General features: G+C 52.5%; 5 protein-coding genes across 5 annotated transcripts; 3 read left to right on the plus strand and 2 right to left on the minus strand.

Moving 5' to 3' along the window:
• The first annotated feature begins 1,114 nt into the window (after window positions 1–1,114).
• On the plus strand, window positions 1,115–4,467 carry TrAFT101_003203 (uncharacterized protein). Its single transcript, XM_066126815.1, has 3 exons — window positions 1,115–2,044; window positions 2,197–3,070; window positions 3,213–4,467. Exons 1-3 carry the CDS (start codon window positions 1,850–1,852, stop codon window positions 4,148–4,150), a joined length of 2,007 nt encoding a protein of 668 aa, XP_065982922.1. The 5' UTR covers window positions 1,115–1,849; the 3' UTR covers window positions 4,151–4,467.
• Window positions 4,468–4,638: 171 nt separating this feature from the next.
• Window positions 4,639–6,403, plus strand: TrAFT101_003204 (uncharacterized protein). The gene is made up of 3 exons (XM_066126816.1): window positions 4,639–4,738; window positions 4,790–5,735; window positions 5,799–6,403. Exons 1-3 carry the CDS (start codon window positions 4,708–4,710, stop codon window positions 6,226–6,228), a joined length of 1,407 nt encoding a protein of 468 aa, XP_065982923.1. The 5' UTR covers window positions 4,639–4,707; the 3' UTR covers window positions 6,229–6,403.
• Window positions 6,404–6,484: 81 nt separating this feature from the next.
• On the plus strand, window positions 6,485–9,930 carry TrAFT101_003205 (uncharacterized protein). The gene is made up of 2 exons (XM_066126817.1): window positions 6,485–7,337; window positions 7,590–9,930. The coding sequence occupies exon 2, from the start codon at window positions 7,713–7,715 to the stop codon at window positions 9,636–9,638; it is 1,926 nt and encodes a 641-aa protein (XP_065982924.1). The 5' UTR covers window positions 6,485–7,337; window positions 7,590–7,712; the 3' UTR covers window positions 9,639–9,930.
• A 307-nt stretch (window positions 9,931–10,237) lies between these two features.
• CCT7 (T-complex protein 1 subunit eta) lies at window positions 10,238–12,145 on the minus strand (the record flags this gene model as incomplete). The annotated part of the gene is made up of 4 exons (XM_024907681.2): window positions 10,238–11,373; window positions 11,429–11,750; window positions 11,835–12,001; window positions 12,100–12,145. 4 exons carry the CDS (start codon window positions 12,143–12,145, stop codon window positions 10,238–10,240), a joined length of 1,671 nt encoding a protein of 556 aa, XP_024764332.1.
• Window positions 12,146–12,792: 647 nt separating this feature from the next.
• On the minus strand, window positions 12,793–13,399 carry TrAFT101_003207 (uncharacterized protein; the record flags this gene model as incomplete). Its single annotated transcript, XM_066126818.1, has 3 exons — window positions 12,793–12,903; window positions 12,990–13,130; window positions 13,232–13,399. 3 exons carry the CDS (start codon window positions 13,397–13,399, stop codon window positions 12,793–12,795), a joined length of 420 nt encoding a protein of 139 aa, XP_065982925.1.
• Window positions 13,400–14,900: the final 1,501 nt, after the last annotated feature.

The raw sequence follows: 14,900 nt of genomic DNA on the forward strand, positions 1-14,900 counted from the left end.
GATAATGTTTGAGTGCTGAGACACCCTTGCCGAGTGTATTGTTTCTGGCGCTCACGCCCAAAGGAGGGCAGCTGACGTGCACCATGGCAACGCGGATTGGCCTGTTCAGTAAGATGAGTCGCTACTAAGCGCTACTGCTGCTAAGAGTAATATTTATCGACGTCAACAAACCAGCCGAACGCGGAAATTACTGGCCTGCCAATCTCGCTCGGCGTCTGATAGTCGCTAATAATAAATCACGGGCAATCTTAAAGGAGGGTCGACGTCTCAATAGAACAAGTAAACATTGTCGTTGAGAGGGCCACTAAGACGGCCATAGCGGCTATTCTAGCTCTCCATGTGGACAGCCAGCTTCATTAGGCGCCGGTTGATACTACACCCATCAACAACACGGGAGCCGGTGGCTGGCTGGAACACGCCACCGTTGAGCCACTGCCGGCTTGTCATCGATGGGCTGGACTAACTACTGCACATGCGAGATGATCATGATGATACGATGCATTCCAGCCTACGGCCTACTAGTAAGCCCGGTAGCTGCTGCTTGACAGCCAAGGGCCGTTCCCCGCTTGGCCAGGTTGGAGTCCAAACCAAGGCGTGGGATTGAGCTAGCACTGCAGAGATTACTTTGTAGTATGGAGAAATGCTGCTACTACATACTATGTACAGTAGGCATTGACGACTCCAGTCCCATGTTGCTGCATGTCGGGCTGCAGGCCGCACGTACATGAGAAAAATGGAGTTCTGATACCACTAGTCGTAGGTAGCAGTGCTCGCCGTACTATTGCCAATACGCGCGACTCGCATCCTGGTCGTCATAACATTGCCAGGTTTAGCTTGCCCATGTCGCTGTAACAGCATGGAAAAGACAAAGATTCACAAACGGGATCCACAGGCTTTGAACTGGTGGCTGAAATGTTAATTTAATCGACAAGATCTTGGAAGTCAGCCCAGGTACATGCAGATCAGATGCATATAAACAGATTTCGAGCGGCGTTGAAACCGACGCCTTCGACCATCGACTACTACATGCATGCACCTAGACATAGGATATTACCGGTTAGTAGTAGTAGTAGCAGTGCCACCTTCACAGGGAAAAAGAAAGAAAAAAAAAAGGGGGAAACTATCAGCCGGTAATATCAGATGATTTGCTGCCTTTAATGCAAAGATCTCTCAGTCTCTTAGACGCCAAAACAGGCATGTGACTTACAAGGCCTTGAGCTGAAGGTCATGCCGTGTCTAGCATCTTCCTAGCACGAAGCACCGCGCAGGCTCATCAGCATTTCGTCCATATTTTCATGCTAGAACTGCCCCAGGACCGATTTTCTACGCTCTTCACGCGCCCCTCATTCGAAATTTGCAGTTGCTGCTGGGATCACATCAATTAATGGAGCCCTACCGCCAAAGGTCTTGAACCAAGGCCGCTAGATGTTTAGCACCTGCAGCGCTAGGTCGGCTTGCGCTTTTTTCTCCCTCCAGCGGCTCACGATGGGTGTTTCCGGGTTTCAGGCTGCGGTGCTCACTGCTCAGGTGCCCTATAAGCCGCCTATAAGCTGCCCGCTGGGCCAATGCAACCGCCGCGCCAACCGAAGCGTTCGTCGGCCCAGTGGGCGAGAAAAGAAAAAGTGCCGGGGTGACTTGGCCAGGGCTTAATATCTGGTGACCGACCTTTCGACTTCGTTCCGTCACCCTTGAAAATCCCTCCTCCGCTGTCATTGGCTGCAACCTCTGGCTGACTCCGAAAACTGGTTTTCGAAGAATTGAAATCCGTCTTTGATTTTTTCCTTCTTGCTCCCGACGGCGAAATTTTGGAACGTTCATTCTCGACGCCCGCGAGTCGCCAACCGCAGCCATGTCGATGGTAAACGCCTCCCGAGGGAACAATCCGAGCCGGAATCAGCCACGGAGCACCACGCCATACAACAATGCTGGCTCTACTGTTGCGAGCTCCGGCATCCCTCGACCGGTGCTAGACCAGCAACCGCCTGCTGAATCCAGTGCTGCCGGCCTCAGCGCAAGCAGACAGAAGCAATCCAAGCGCGATGAGGTGAGTCGATGGTTGATTTGTTTACTACGGCTATTGTCTTCCCCCTAGCGCTGTCTTGAGTCGAAGTGGAGAGCTCTTGGAAAGAAGCTATACAAGACCCCTCAGTAGTGATAATATTGGGTGTATCTTATGGCTAATGCACGCGCACGCAGGCAATTCGCCGGAAAATGGAGAGCGATCTCTCCAAGAAGAAGACTCTCACGGGCCGATCGCGACCGAATCGCAGAGCCCCTCCCGGGACTGTGCTTGCCCTCAAGCCGAGCCAGGCTCTCCAGATCAAGCCTGCCACGACGGTCTCCGAGGCTGCTCAACTGATGGCGGCGAAGAGGGAGGATTGCGTCCTGGTTACCGATGACGAGGACCGGATTGCGGGTATCTTTACCGCCAAGGATCTTGCGTTCCGTGTGGTCGGGGCTGGACTCAAGGCTGCCAACGTCACTATTGCTGAAATCATGACCAAGAACCCTCTCTGTGCCAGAACCGACACAAGTGCAACTGATGCGCTAGACCTAATGGTTCGCAAGGGCTTCCGCCACTTGCCCGTCATGGACGAGAACCAGGACATCTCTGGTGTGTTGGATATCACCAAGTGCTTCTACGACGCCATGGAGAAGCTGGAGCGAGCATACTCCTCCTCGAGAAAGCTCTACGACGCCTTGGAGGGCGTGCAGTCCGAATTGGGCGCCAGCCAGCCGCAGCAGATTATCCAATATGTGGAGGCTCTTCGATCCAAAATGTCTGGGCCCACACTGGAAACCGTGTTGAACGGCATCCCGCCCACCACGGTCAGCGTCCGGACCTCGGTCAAAGAGGCTGCGGCCATGATGAAGGAGAACCACACCACTGCAGTGCTGGTGCAGGACCAGGGAGCCATTACCGGCATTTTTACGAGCAAGGACGTAGTTCTTCGTGTCATTGCTCCAGGCTTGGACCCGGCCAATTGCAGCGTCGTGCGTGTCATGACCCCTCACCCCGATTTTGCCCCAATGGACATGACCATTCAGGCAGCCTTACGGAAGATGCACGGTAAGCACGTTCCAATTTCTACCTTTTTCTTAATCCTTCCCATCTCTGTTGGCCTTGTTCCAGCTCTATGGCGATTTCGCTTTCGAGTGCCGTAAAAGCAAAAAAATCATGGTCAAATATGTGTCTAACAATCATATTTCAGATGGCCATTATCTCAACCTTCCCGTCATGAACGATGGCGGCGAAATTGTGGGAATGGTCGATGTGCTCAAGCTGACTTATGCTACATTGGAGCAAATCAACACCATGTCTAGTGACAATGGTGAAGGCCCTGCGTGGAATAAGTTTTGGCTCTCCATCGACCATGAGACGGAATCTATGGTGTCTGGCGACGGCAGCCTTAGCCACCACCCTCACCACGGCTCTCGTATGATGTCTCCCGAGGCGAACCGCCTGGGAGATAGCGTCGCCCCCAACGACTCTGCGTCGCACATCGGATTAGACTCACCTCCTCGGTCGATCGCTCCGGACCTGACGCCCGGCGACATTCCGTTTGCCTTCAAGTTCAAGGCGCCTTCAGGACGGGTGCACCGATTGCAAGTGGTTGCATCGCAGGGCATCGAGTCCTTTGTGCATGCCGTCGCATCCAAGCTCGGAAATGAAATCGAGGCCCTTGGAGGCATGCCCGATGTTTTTGAGGGCAGAATCGAAGGCTCGGGCTTTGCTCTCAGCTACATGGACAACGAGGGTGATACCGTGTCCATCACCACCGACAATGACCTGCTAGAGGCCATTCTCCTAGCACGCCAAGCACATCTTGAGAAGGTCGACCTCTACGTGCATGACTCCGAGAAGCAGCCTTCAGCGCCTTCACTGGACGCACTCCCTACCCCGGCCTCATCATCTGCTGGCCTCCGTGAGCGACGGAGAGCTTACGAGGAGGATTCGGAGAGTGAGGAGGAGGAATCAGAGGAGGAAGAGGAACGGCCTGTCCGCCGATCGCGGCGATCAAGGACGGTGGTTCACCAGGAGCAGCTGATTGCCGGTGTGCCCAACGATCTCTTGCTGCCCGGCGCTATCATCACTCTTGCGGTGGTAATTGTCGGAGTGTTTACTATTGCTAGAGCGACTAGCCGGTAAAGAATGCAGTGCATCCCCTCTTGTATGGCGTTTTATTCCCCATAATGACCTTGACGAAGAAAAAGTTGGTTGGCATTGGTAACTGTAGATTTCTCAAGCACAGACAAATCGTCATAGATTTAAGGCTTTTTTTTTTTTTTTCCATACGACTTTTACTTGTAATTTCATATCATGATATCATAAACCAAGGGAAGGCATCCATCAAAAACAGAAACAGAAACAGATGAATTTCGATTTTCGTGTTCCTGTAGTAAATGCCCCATTTTCAAGGTATAGAAAAGGTAGCTCTCCACTACATGATCAACATACATATAGAGCAAGCTGCACACATCCAATCTAAAATACAGTACGAGCCACTTTCGACGTGGGGTTAATGGTTGCTGCCACCGGACCGCGGGGTCATTTTAGTGCACAGCAAGAAAAACGTTGGCAGCTCTGAGCAGTGGCGGAACCGGAAAATATGCCTCGCCGCAGACACTCCATCCAGAGCGGCGTGATCCAAAATTTGGACTCGGGCGACCTAGTCGGACGGTAGCAGGATCGCAACACAAGCCGCCATGAATGTCCAGAGCGCTGCTGTGCGGCATGGTAAGTCAATTGAATATGTAGACTTGTCTAGGGGATGCTGATCAAGTGCAGGCCGCCGCGCATTGGCGTCTCCTCTGCCGAGAACCGTTCTACGACAAATCTCGACCGAAGTAAAGACGGCGACAGCCTCAAGCTCAACATCCAATGGGCCTGCTCAGGCGTGGCCGACGCCCCAGGCTGCCGCTGCCTCTCCCAAGATGGTTTCTTCATCGAAGAAGAAGCAAAAGATTGTCGAAGAAGTCATCATGACCCTCGGAGCCAACTCTTCGCAGCAGCACCACGGAACCGCATGGACAAAGTCACATCAGAGGGGCAAGCAGAATCTGACCCCCTCCCAACAGTATGCCGAATTTCAGCGCATTCAGAAGAATACAAGAAGCCTTGGTTCAAAGCTTGAGAAGCGCTATATCCCCACGGAAATCATTAGCAACCCTCCCCGGCCAGAGGACGTTACGCTGGAGCTGTTGATGGCGTCGCAGACACACATGGGACACAACACCTCACTATGGAACCCGGCCAATTCACGATACATTTACGGCGTGCGACAGGGCGTCCACGTCATTTCTCTCGAAACGACAGCGGCGCATCTTCGACGGGCGGCCCGAGTGGTTGAGGAGGTGGCCTACCGCGGCGGCATTATTCTCTTTGTCGGTACCCGCAAGGGCCAGATGGAGATTGTCACAAGGGCATCTGAGCTGGCAGGCGCCTACCACCTGTTCACAAAGTGGACCCCTGGCGCCATCACAAACCGAGACGTCATTCTCAAGACCCAGGGCATGAAGGTGGTGGACCACCTGGATAAGGAGCTTGATGGATTCGACATGTTCAAGGGCACAGCGAGACCGCTGCTGCCGGACTTGGTGGTTTGCCTCAACCCCTTAGAGAATTACACGCTGCTGTACGAGTGTGGCCTGAAGAACATTCCCACGATTGGAGTCATTGACACAAATACCGATCCCTCATGGGTCACATACACGATTCCCGCCAACGACGACAGGTTAGTAGAGCTGTTAATAGGCCCATTTGCTTCCACTCTGATGATTGCTAATTCTTCCCTTAGTCTTCGTGCCATGGCATTGGTTGCTGGAGTCCTGGGCCGTGCGGGAGAGGCCGGCCAGAAGCGACGTATTCAAGACGCCAAAAAGGGCGACATCTCATGGAGCACCTCTCCTGAGCTTAGCCGCCACATGAGAAAGGAAGTGCAGGCCGCCGTCCTCAAGAGGAAAGAAGTCATGGGCAGGATGCAGGCCAACATTCAGGGATTCACAGATGAGGAGTTGAAGCTGCTAAGGTCGCAGTACCTGGGCGAGCAGCAAGAAGAGGTCACTGAAGAGGAGCTGGTGAACTTGATGGGAGAGACTGTCGCGAGTGAGGCTGCGGCGCCTGCTGAGACGACGTTGAGCGCGCAGTTGGGTAGCATCGAAGCGCAGCTGGAGAGCTTGAAGGCGAACGCTGCCGAGATTGAGTCAGCAGTCCGGGAAAATGTATAAAAGACAATTAGACGCATGTATAAAAGGGGGAAAACAGGGGAGGAGAGGGATTTTAAAACAGAAATTGTATAATAGACGACGTGTATATGGACGGATGCAGGTGCACGATGCAAACGAGATGAACGTTTCCACCTTAATTTGGCCCATTTCAAAGCGATCCCGTCCATCCCTTGCCCTTTTTATCTTTTCCTCTCGTTTCTCTTCCTCCTTCTTCCCTTTTTTTCCTTTCCCCGAGCAACGGCCGCCTGCCAATGACATCGCCAGCTTAACCTAGAGGAAGCCCTGCGAGCCGAAACGGAGAAACCCTCGCTCCGACGAGGATTTACCTTAAAGATAAGGTACCTCCGATACCATTTTTAGCTGCCGACACACACACACACCACCCTGCAAAAGGGCTTTCCGCCTCCCCCGAGCAGAACGTCGCACGACGAACTTTTCAGCACAGCAGCCAGCACCAGCACCAGCGGCAATCCAGCAAGCCAAAGCCCAGCGGAAAGAAAAACAGCCCCCGAAGCAGGACGTCAGGCAGTCAGCCAGCAGCGCGAACAGCGGCCGAGCCAAAATTCCGAACGGCACCCATCCAGACGAAACTGGCTGCCATCGCTGGATCTTGGCCGCGCAGAAAAGAAGAAACCCTTTTAACCTTTTTTTTCTTACTGGGGGAAAACAGTGAGGCTGGAGCCCGCGCAAAAGGGAGCAACCAAAATTTTTAGAGGACGACCCTTGGATTTTTTTTTACCCTTCTTTCCACTTTGGGCCTTTTTTTTTTTTTTCCTGCGTGCGCGCTGCAGCTGCGCTGGGACGTACCTGCAGAGAGGGAAGGAAAAATTTCCTAGGCGCTTTTTTTTTTATCTCTTTATCTCAAGCTCACCCTCTATCGTCCAGGCTGGTAGTGGCCTTGGCTTCAACTTTTTTTTTTAGGTGGACTTTTTTGGAGGAGAATATTCGGGTTCTTTTTTTTTTCTCTCTCTTCTTTTTTGGCTCTTTCTTTGTTTTCTTTTTCTTGCTGCAAGGGGGAGGGAGACAGCTGTTTCCGATCCTGAGGGGATACTTCCTTTCGTTTCTTTTCCTCGTTTCTTTTCCCCTTCCCTTCTCTTCTTTCATCCATGGTAAGTTGTCCTCTTCTTTCTTCCTCTTCCCTTCCTGCCCCCCCCTCCAAGCTATACCCAATTGGCTCCCCAAGTCCCTTCCAGCCCTTCTTCCCCTTCGGTCTGACAGTTGTGCTCCCCTTGCGTGGGATGACGTACCCCCATGGTGGTGAATGGGCTGCGATTCCCTCATCCCAGACAGACTGACGCTGCGGCGAGGCTCGTGCCGTCGATGTTTAAGCGGGCCGGTGGCTGATTATCAAATATGCACAGAGCATCCTGCGTTGACCAACGGCTTTCCCCTTCTCTCACGCCCCCTCCCCCCTTCCGAGCTTTGCCACGCACGCGCTACTAGTTTCCTCTGCCATCGCATCTCGTCCCGGCTCAGCGCAAACGATGCCGGCCGCCGTCGATGACCCGGCCAGCCCCACAATCCATCGGGTCTCCGGCCAGCCACCATTCCCGGATCCGAACAACCCGTTCCTGCCGCCGGACATTGTGCCTCGCCAGGTGACGCTGCGAGACCGCCAGACCGTGGCCACCATCGTGCCCTTTGCGTCGCGCCACCAGATCCCCGTGTCGCTGGTTGTGTACCTGTGCGCGCAGATCAACAAGGAGATTGATGGCGGCGACACGTACCCCCTGATGGACCCCTTTACGGCCGATGGCTTCGCCGACTTCTGGTTCCAGAACTTTGGCGCCGTCATGCTGTTGGGGAGCATCGAGGGCGCGCATCAGCTTCTGGACGGCAAGGACTGGGCCAAGGAGTGTCTGGGCAGCTTCTACATCCGGCCCAACTACCCGGGGCGGAGCAGCCACGTGTGCAACGGCGGCTTTCTCGTTACCGACGCGTCCCGTAACCGCGGTGCCGGTCGCTTGATGGGCGAGGCGTATATTGACTGGGCGCCGCGGCTGGGATACACCTACAGCGTGTTCAACCTCGTGTACGAGACCAACGTGGCGTCGTGCAAGATTTGGGATGCGCTGGGCTTCAAGCGCATTGGACGAGTCAAGGGATGCGGAAACCTCAAGAGCTATCCTGACCGTCTTATCGACGCCATCATCTATGGACGAGATCTGGCTCCTGGGGAAACGGAAGAGCTGGTGAGCGAAGAGCGCTTCGATAAGATCAAGTACTACCTCAAGTACGGCAAATATCCCAACGGCGCAGACCGGGCTGAGAAGAGCCGACTGCGCAGTGCGGCGACGCACTACAAACTGCTGGATGGCGACAAGCTCATGCTCAAGGACAAGGAGGTCATATCCGACCCGGCGCGACAGTATGAGATTGCGCGCAGCGTGCACGTCATGCACCACGGAGGCATCAACAAGACGACGGCTACCATTGCGGAAAAGTACCACTGGAGTCGCATCAAGGAAACCGTCAGCGACGTGATCCGAGCCTGCGCCGAGTGCAAGGAGCTGGGCAAGACGCCGAACCCAGGAGGCACCAAGAAGACCGCTGCGCCTACCGCTACCACTGCCGCTTCGGTGCCGGCGTCCACAATCACGACGCCTGCTCCCACGCCCATTTTGCCCAGCAACGGTCCTCCACGGAACCACTCAATACCGTCCAACATTGCAACTACGGGGAGGATCTTGGCTCTGCAAAGCCACGATACTATGCTGTCGCTATCACCAAGCACCAGCCCCAGCCCGAGCGCATATGCAAATCCCAGCGACATCTCCGTCATACCGCCATCTCAGACGTTTCAGACCACCCAAGGCCTCCACCACCACCAACAGCAGCAGGCGCAGCAGCAGCACCACCACCATGGCCTTTCACCAGATCCTCACCACCACCACCACCTGCAACAAACCCTGCATCACCACCAAGTAACCCACCAACAGCCATCTCTCCACCACAACCCCCATCACCCAGCCCACCACCTCCACAACCCCATGCTGCAAGACCAGCCAAATCAACACGAAACGCATGTCTACCAGCCCATCGACCCCCAAATCATAAATCACCACCACCACCCTCAGCAACACCATGACATCGCCTTTGAGCACTACCACCCACACGCCGATTTCCAGGCACTCCTCAGCGCAACCGAAGATGTCGTGTCCACCCAGCCCGACGGCGATGTCCCGCCCTCCGTGGACACCGACCTAGAGATGCTCATTGAGCACGACGCCGTGGACGACGAAGACGTCAACGATGTCGGCCAAAACGACCATCATGGGGGTCACGTCATGGGCGACGACGATGTCATGGTGGATGGCTTAACTGGCGGCGCACCGCAAATGATGCGCAGAATAGGACATAGAGACGGAAGGGGCATATATGACATCAATTTTGGCGGTCCGGCGGTCTGACTTCTTTTTTTCCATTTTTTTTCCATTTTCAAATCCGTTTTTATCATGAGAATGAATTGAGGCGGGGCGTTGCGTTGTTGCGTTGCAATGCGTTGCGTTGAAGTCCTTTCCCCCCCTTTCCCCCCCCCTTTTATTTTTAGCATAGGTAGGAGTAAGAGTAGGAAGTATGATTGATTGTGTGCGTCAGTGCAAATGGATATATGATGTATATACGGCCGCAACAAACGGGTATGATATGATATCCCTTATAGATTTCATATAAAAAGAAACAAATTTCTTTTCTATAGCCTGAATTGTACGATCATAACGTCGTGATGTGTTTTCCCACTGTAACCTTTACCTATCACATGTAATGGCAAGCCAAATTTCTAAATAGATTAAAGAATTTATAGAAAGTCGATGGAAAAAAAAAAGTCATATAAAAAAAAAGTCTAGTAGATAATAGAGGCCAAATTTTTTCTAGGTATCTTACAAGATCCTCAAAACCTCCATTTCCCTTTCTTTCTTCCCTTATTTTTCTTATGCGTGTAAATGCTTAACCCCCCCCTTGATTTGCGCCTCAATTCTTCCACTCATGCTTTCCTTTTTCTTTCCCTTCTTTACCGTCGAGGCATGCCCCGTCCTCTGCCCCTAAGTGCCCTCTGAGCCGCTCCCGGGGGAAGCTGACCCGGTGCCTGTGGCTTAGCGCTCTCCTCGTTTCTGATAGTCTCGTCAACACCCAAGATCAAGCAGCTGGCCTCGGTGGCAGCTTGCAGAGCGTTGATCTTGATCAGGGAAGGCTCCCAGACGAATCGTTGCAGCATGTCGGCGGTTCCCTCGTTCTGGAAGTCAACACCAGCCCAGGTGTTGCCCTTTCGGTGCTCCACGCGGAGCTTGTTTAGAATGTCGGTGGCGTCGAAACCGGCATTGTCGCACAGCTGCCGGGGGATAATCTCCAGCGCCTTGGCGAAGGACTTGATGATGGCCTGTTGCTTGTGGGGGATGTTCTTGTCGGCAAACTGGTGCAGGTAGGCAGAGATCTCCATCTCGACGGCACCACCACCGCCAACAATCGTTCGGTTCTTGACGGCTCGCTTGACAATCATGATGGCATCGTGCAGTGATCGCTCGACCTCGGCAATGAACTGCTCGGCACCTCCACGCAGGACCAAGGTGCAGGTCTTGGCCTCGGGGCAGCCCTCAAAGAAGTTGAATCTCTCTCCTCCAATCTGCTTCTCCTCGAAGGTCTCGCAAGTTCCCAGGTGCTCAGGCAGGATGTCTGAGCATGTTGACTGAGTTACGGCACCGGTAGCCTGAGTGACACGCTCCATATCTTCGGCGGCAACACGGCCAGCACAGAAAATGTCCCGGTCGGCGAAATACTGGGTAGCCAAGTCACCAATGGGTAGCTTGCTGAGCACAACCTTGGCGCCGGTCTTGGAGATGGCCTCCAGCTTCTGGTAGATGATCTGCCATTCCGCATCCACGATGGCCTGGTATTCTGAAACTTGCTCAACGCGAACCTCAGCGTTGTCCTTCTCAGCCTTCAACTCGAGCTCGACATTCAGGCACACAATCTTGGGCTTCTGGAATGACTTGGGCTGCTGCTCGAAACCGGCATAGGAGAAAGTCTTCTTGAAGGCAACACCGTTGACGAAGCGAGACTCGGTCAGGGAACCGCCGGGGATTTTCTTGATGCCGATCAGCTTCTCGTTTAGGTCGTTCTGGTCGAGTGACAGGACGGCGTCAACCACCACTGTATATTGTTAGTCTCCATGCAGTATCTCGTGTCATTTTGCGTGCAGCCATACTCTTTGTGAAAAACTCTGTGTTTCGCTTGATAAGCTTGCTTGTCATGGCGGTGGCGGCAAGTTTGCTCAGGGTATCACGCTGGCTTCCATCATCAGTGCTGACGGCAATCTCCTTGATCTTGTTGACGGCCATCTGCACCGCTCTCCTCAGACCCTTAATGATGATCTGTGAGCTGACACCCTGTTCGACATGCTCCTTGACCTCCTTGAGGATCTCTCCAGCCAGGACGACGACGGATGTGGTTCCATCTCCGACCTCAGCATCTTGTGATCGTGCGATATCGACGAGGATGCGGGCAGCGGGATGGACGATGTCGAGCAGCTAATTCATGCACTCAGTCAACTTGATTCCCATCACATTATAGCGCTCTGCAAAAGAGATGATGCATATAGGGGTCGGCCGTACCTTCATGACAGTCGCGCCATCATTGGTAATCGTCTGCTTGCCATTCTCGTCCACCATCAACAGGTCACCACCGTAGGGGCCCAGCGTCGACTTGATGGTGGCTTGGACCGCCAGACAGGCATTGATGTTGGAGACGATCTGGCCCTTGCCTTGGGAAGTGTCGGTTCCTGAAGCCCAGCGTTTGTCAGCGATCGTGTGTCTGTCGCCTCGTTGGATGGCGGGCAGCGGTGGGCAGCGACGGTGGGGTAAATATGAATCTTGGTACCTTCTTTCAGGACGATGATGGTCGGCGTCTGACCTCCGAACGACATTTTGGCGGTATTTTGCGATGACGAGGGGCCAAAACGCTTCACGACGAGGGGAGTTGAGATGCGGTGACTTTGCGGATTAAAGGGGCAGAATCCGGCGTCTTTGGGGACTCGCGGGTGTGCGAAGCTGTCGAGCTCCGGAAAATTGTTGCAGCCTTGACGATGGACTTGGGCGCACGGACCAGGGGGCCAGGGACAAAGGAGAGAGCAGCCCAGCCAGAGCCCCTCCAACCCCTTTAGGCACTAGAAGAATCTGGTGGGAGCAAGTGGAAGAAGAACCCCGCCAAAAGACGGCACAGGTGTGAGATAGAGCCTTGGTAATCAGACATTCAGATGGGATGCTGGAAAATAGGGCGAGAAAAACAGGAGAAAAATCATATAAAAATGTGAATGTAAAAGAAGATATATTTCGATTTTGTTTTAGTGTTTGAAATTCGACTTAGTACTCGTCGGGTTCATATCGAGGTGTATTGATCACGCAGTTTTCGACGTCAACGCAACAGTGTGAGAATTCACCCTGGCTTGACAAACCTATTACTGTTGCTAGTAATAAAACATCATTAAAATAAATCTTATTGCATTCCAAAACTTTTCATCATAATTATAAAGTAGGTGACGGCGGCTTTCCCTTGCCTCTGCCCGGCGCTGCCTCAAACTTGGCCTTCCATATATCCTCCTGCTGGAACAAGGCGATACACTCCATGGCGGTTGGTTTTCCGTAATCCGGGTCGGCGCCGCCTTCGACCAGAGCCTGTTCGTTCCTTTTTTTTTAGAATATAGTCCAAAAAGAAAACAAATATTCGATAAAGCGATAAATCCATGGAGGCGATGGGATGTTCATGCATACCTCAATCACAGCATCCTCCTTCTTAAACACGGCTCCAGCAAGGGGACTCTGCCCTCTGTCATTGACACGATTCGGGTCGGCGCCGTGTTCTATCAGCAGCTTAACCAGGTCTGCGTGCCCGTGATATGCTGCGAGCATGAGCTGGAACATAAATGTGAGTCATATTGCCATATGTTAAGAGATGTAGACACTCCCGCTGTTGCGGTTCAACAAGACGGCGTTGCTTTTGGCGAGGCTCTTACCAATGTGTCTCCCTTTTCGTTTGTCGTATTTGGCGGTAATCCAGCTGGAAGAGCTTGTTGGAAAACGGCGACGTCGCCAGCTCTGGCAGCATCGTACATTCGTCCAGCAAATGCGATGACTTCGGGCGAAAGCGTCGGAGCGCCTGAAGATTGCTGTGAGGTGTCCATGGTGTTATTAGCAATTAGATGTTTTCAATATGCTCCGTCCTCGTTAATTCTTATTAGGTATAGAACTGTCCTCTGTGAAGGGAAAAAAGTAAAAAAAAAAAAGATTGATTTGATTTTGTATCGGAGAAAACTGAAGCTGAAAAGTAAAATATTCGCGAGCTATATGGAGTTGAGATCCCGAGCTCCGAGCTGGTAGCCACCGATGACGTGTGAAGTGCAGCGTCCGCACTGGCGACGATGCTGGAATTTGCTTCACATGCCGAAAAAAAGGGAGACAAAGAGGCATCAGCACCAGCGGATCCTATGAAGGAGAGACACAAAGCTAGGTTCTACTATATGTGCACATGAGAATTTTTACAGCTCTTATTGATGAGTGCAGTCTATGAAAAGTAAAGGTACCTGCGATCAATAACCCCAGGTCTGCTATTGCAGCTCGTAGCAGCGGACTCACTTATCCCAGGTGTGGAAAAGGAAGAAGCACGACTATCAATCCTTGTGAAGCAAAAAAAATGTCAAAAAAGGTCATTCTCAGTTTCGCCAAAGTCAAAAAAATATTTTACATCGCTCGCTCAAACCGTTCCCTACTCATTCTAATAAAGTCGCCCCAGCTGCAAGTGAGGTTGTGCGACTCGGCATAGTGGCGAATAGATAAAGGTAATCGGAACCGGCCGTTAGAAGAAAAGAAAAGAAAAGACAGAAACGTTTCCTCCATGCATCATATCCGAGCATGTCTATTCATTCTTGTTTGCTGCGTTTTGACCATCATTATTTTCTGAATCGAACTTCGAAGTCGCTCTCCTGTTTGCGTCTCGGCACTCACTCGTGTTCTCGCAATCTCCGAGCGACTCTGTCGTCATCAGGGTTTGGCTTTCTGAATTGCCCCTCAGTAGTCCGCAGTGCCATCGCCTTCGCTGGTATCGGGCTCGTTGGGAAGAGGGGCTTCTGGAGCCTCTGGTTGTGGCGTTTCTGGCCTATGCTGCGGCATTGTCATGGAAAAGTAATTGGATATGTTTAGAATTGATGTAATCAATGGTGGTGGTGGTTGGAATACTGTTGTCGGCAAGGTTGGCCGGAAAAACGAGGAAACTTATAACGCCCACTTCAGGGAAATTCTTCCATGGCACAGACTCCTGTCCTCGTGATAAGCATCGTTACGTCAGGAAGTAGCATTTTGTGTAGCATTTGGGCTGTCTGCCTACAGTTGGTTGGACAAGCGAAGAGCAGCAATCAGTGCGCGTCTGTGACAGGACGGCAGCAGATGGCTTGGAAGAAGACGAAACGCCACCCAAGATCGAACTGTGTTTTAGCAGAAAACCAGCGATGAGGATGATCCTAAAGCTTAATTCTCCAACTCTGGCTGAAGGCAGTTTCTTCAATGTAAGACCTGCGGCACACAAGAGTGCGAGCGTAAGACTCTCTCAATCTAGCCTGGGCTTCACAAAGAGGAAAAAATATTAATTGCGTATCTGTGGCAGGTATCAGCTCACATGAATATGATGAG

This window comes from Trichoderma asperellum, chromosome 2, assembly GCF_020647865.1.
Source record: "Trichoderma asperellum chromosome 2, complete sequence".
Lineage (NCBI taxonomy): Eukaryota > Fungi > Ascomycota > Sordariomycetes > Hypocreales > Hypocreaceae > Trichoderma > Trichoderma asperellum.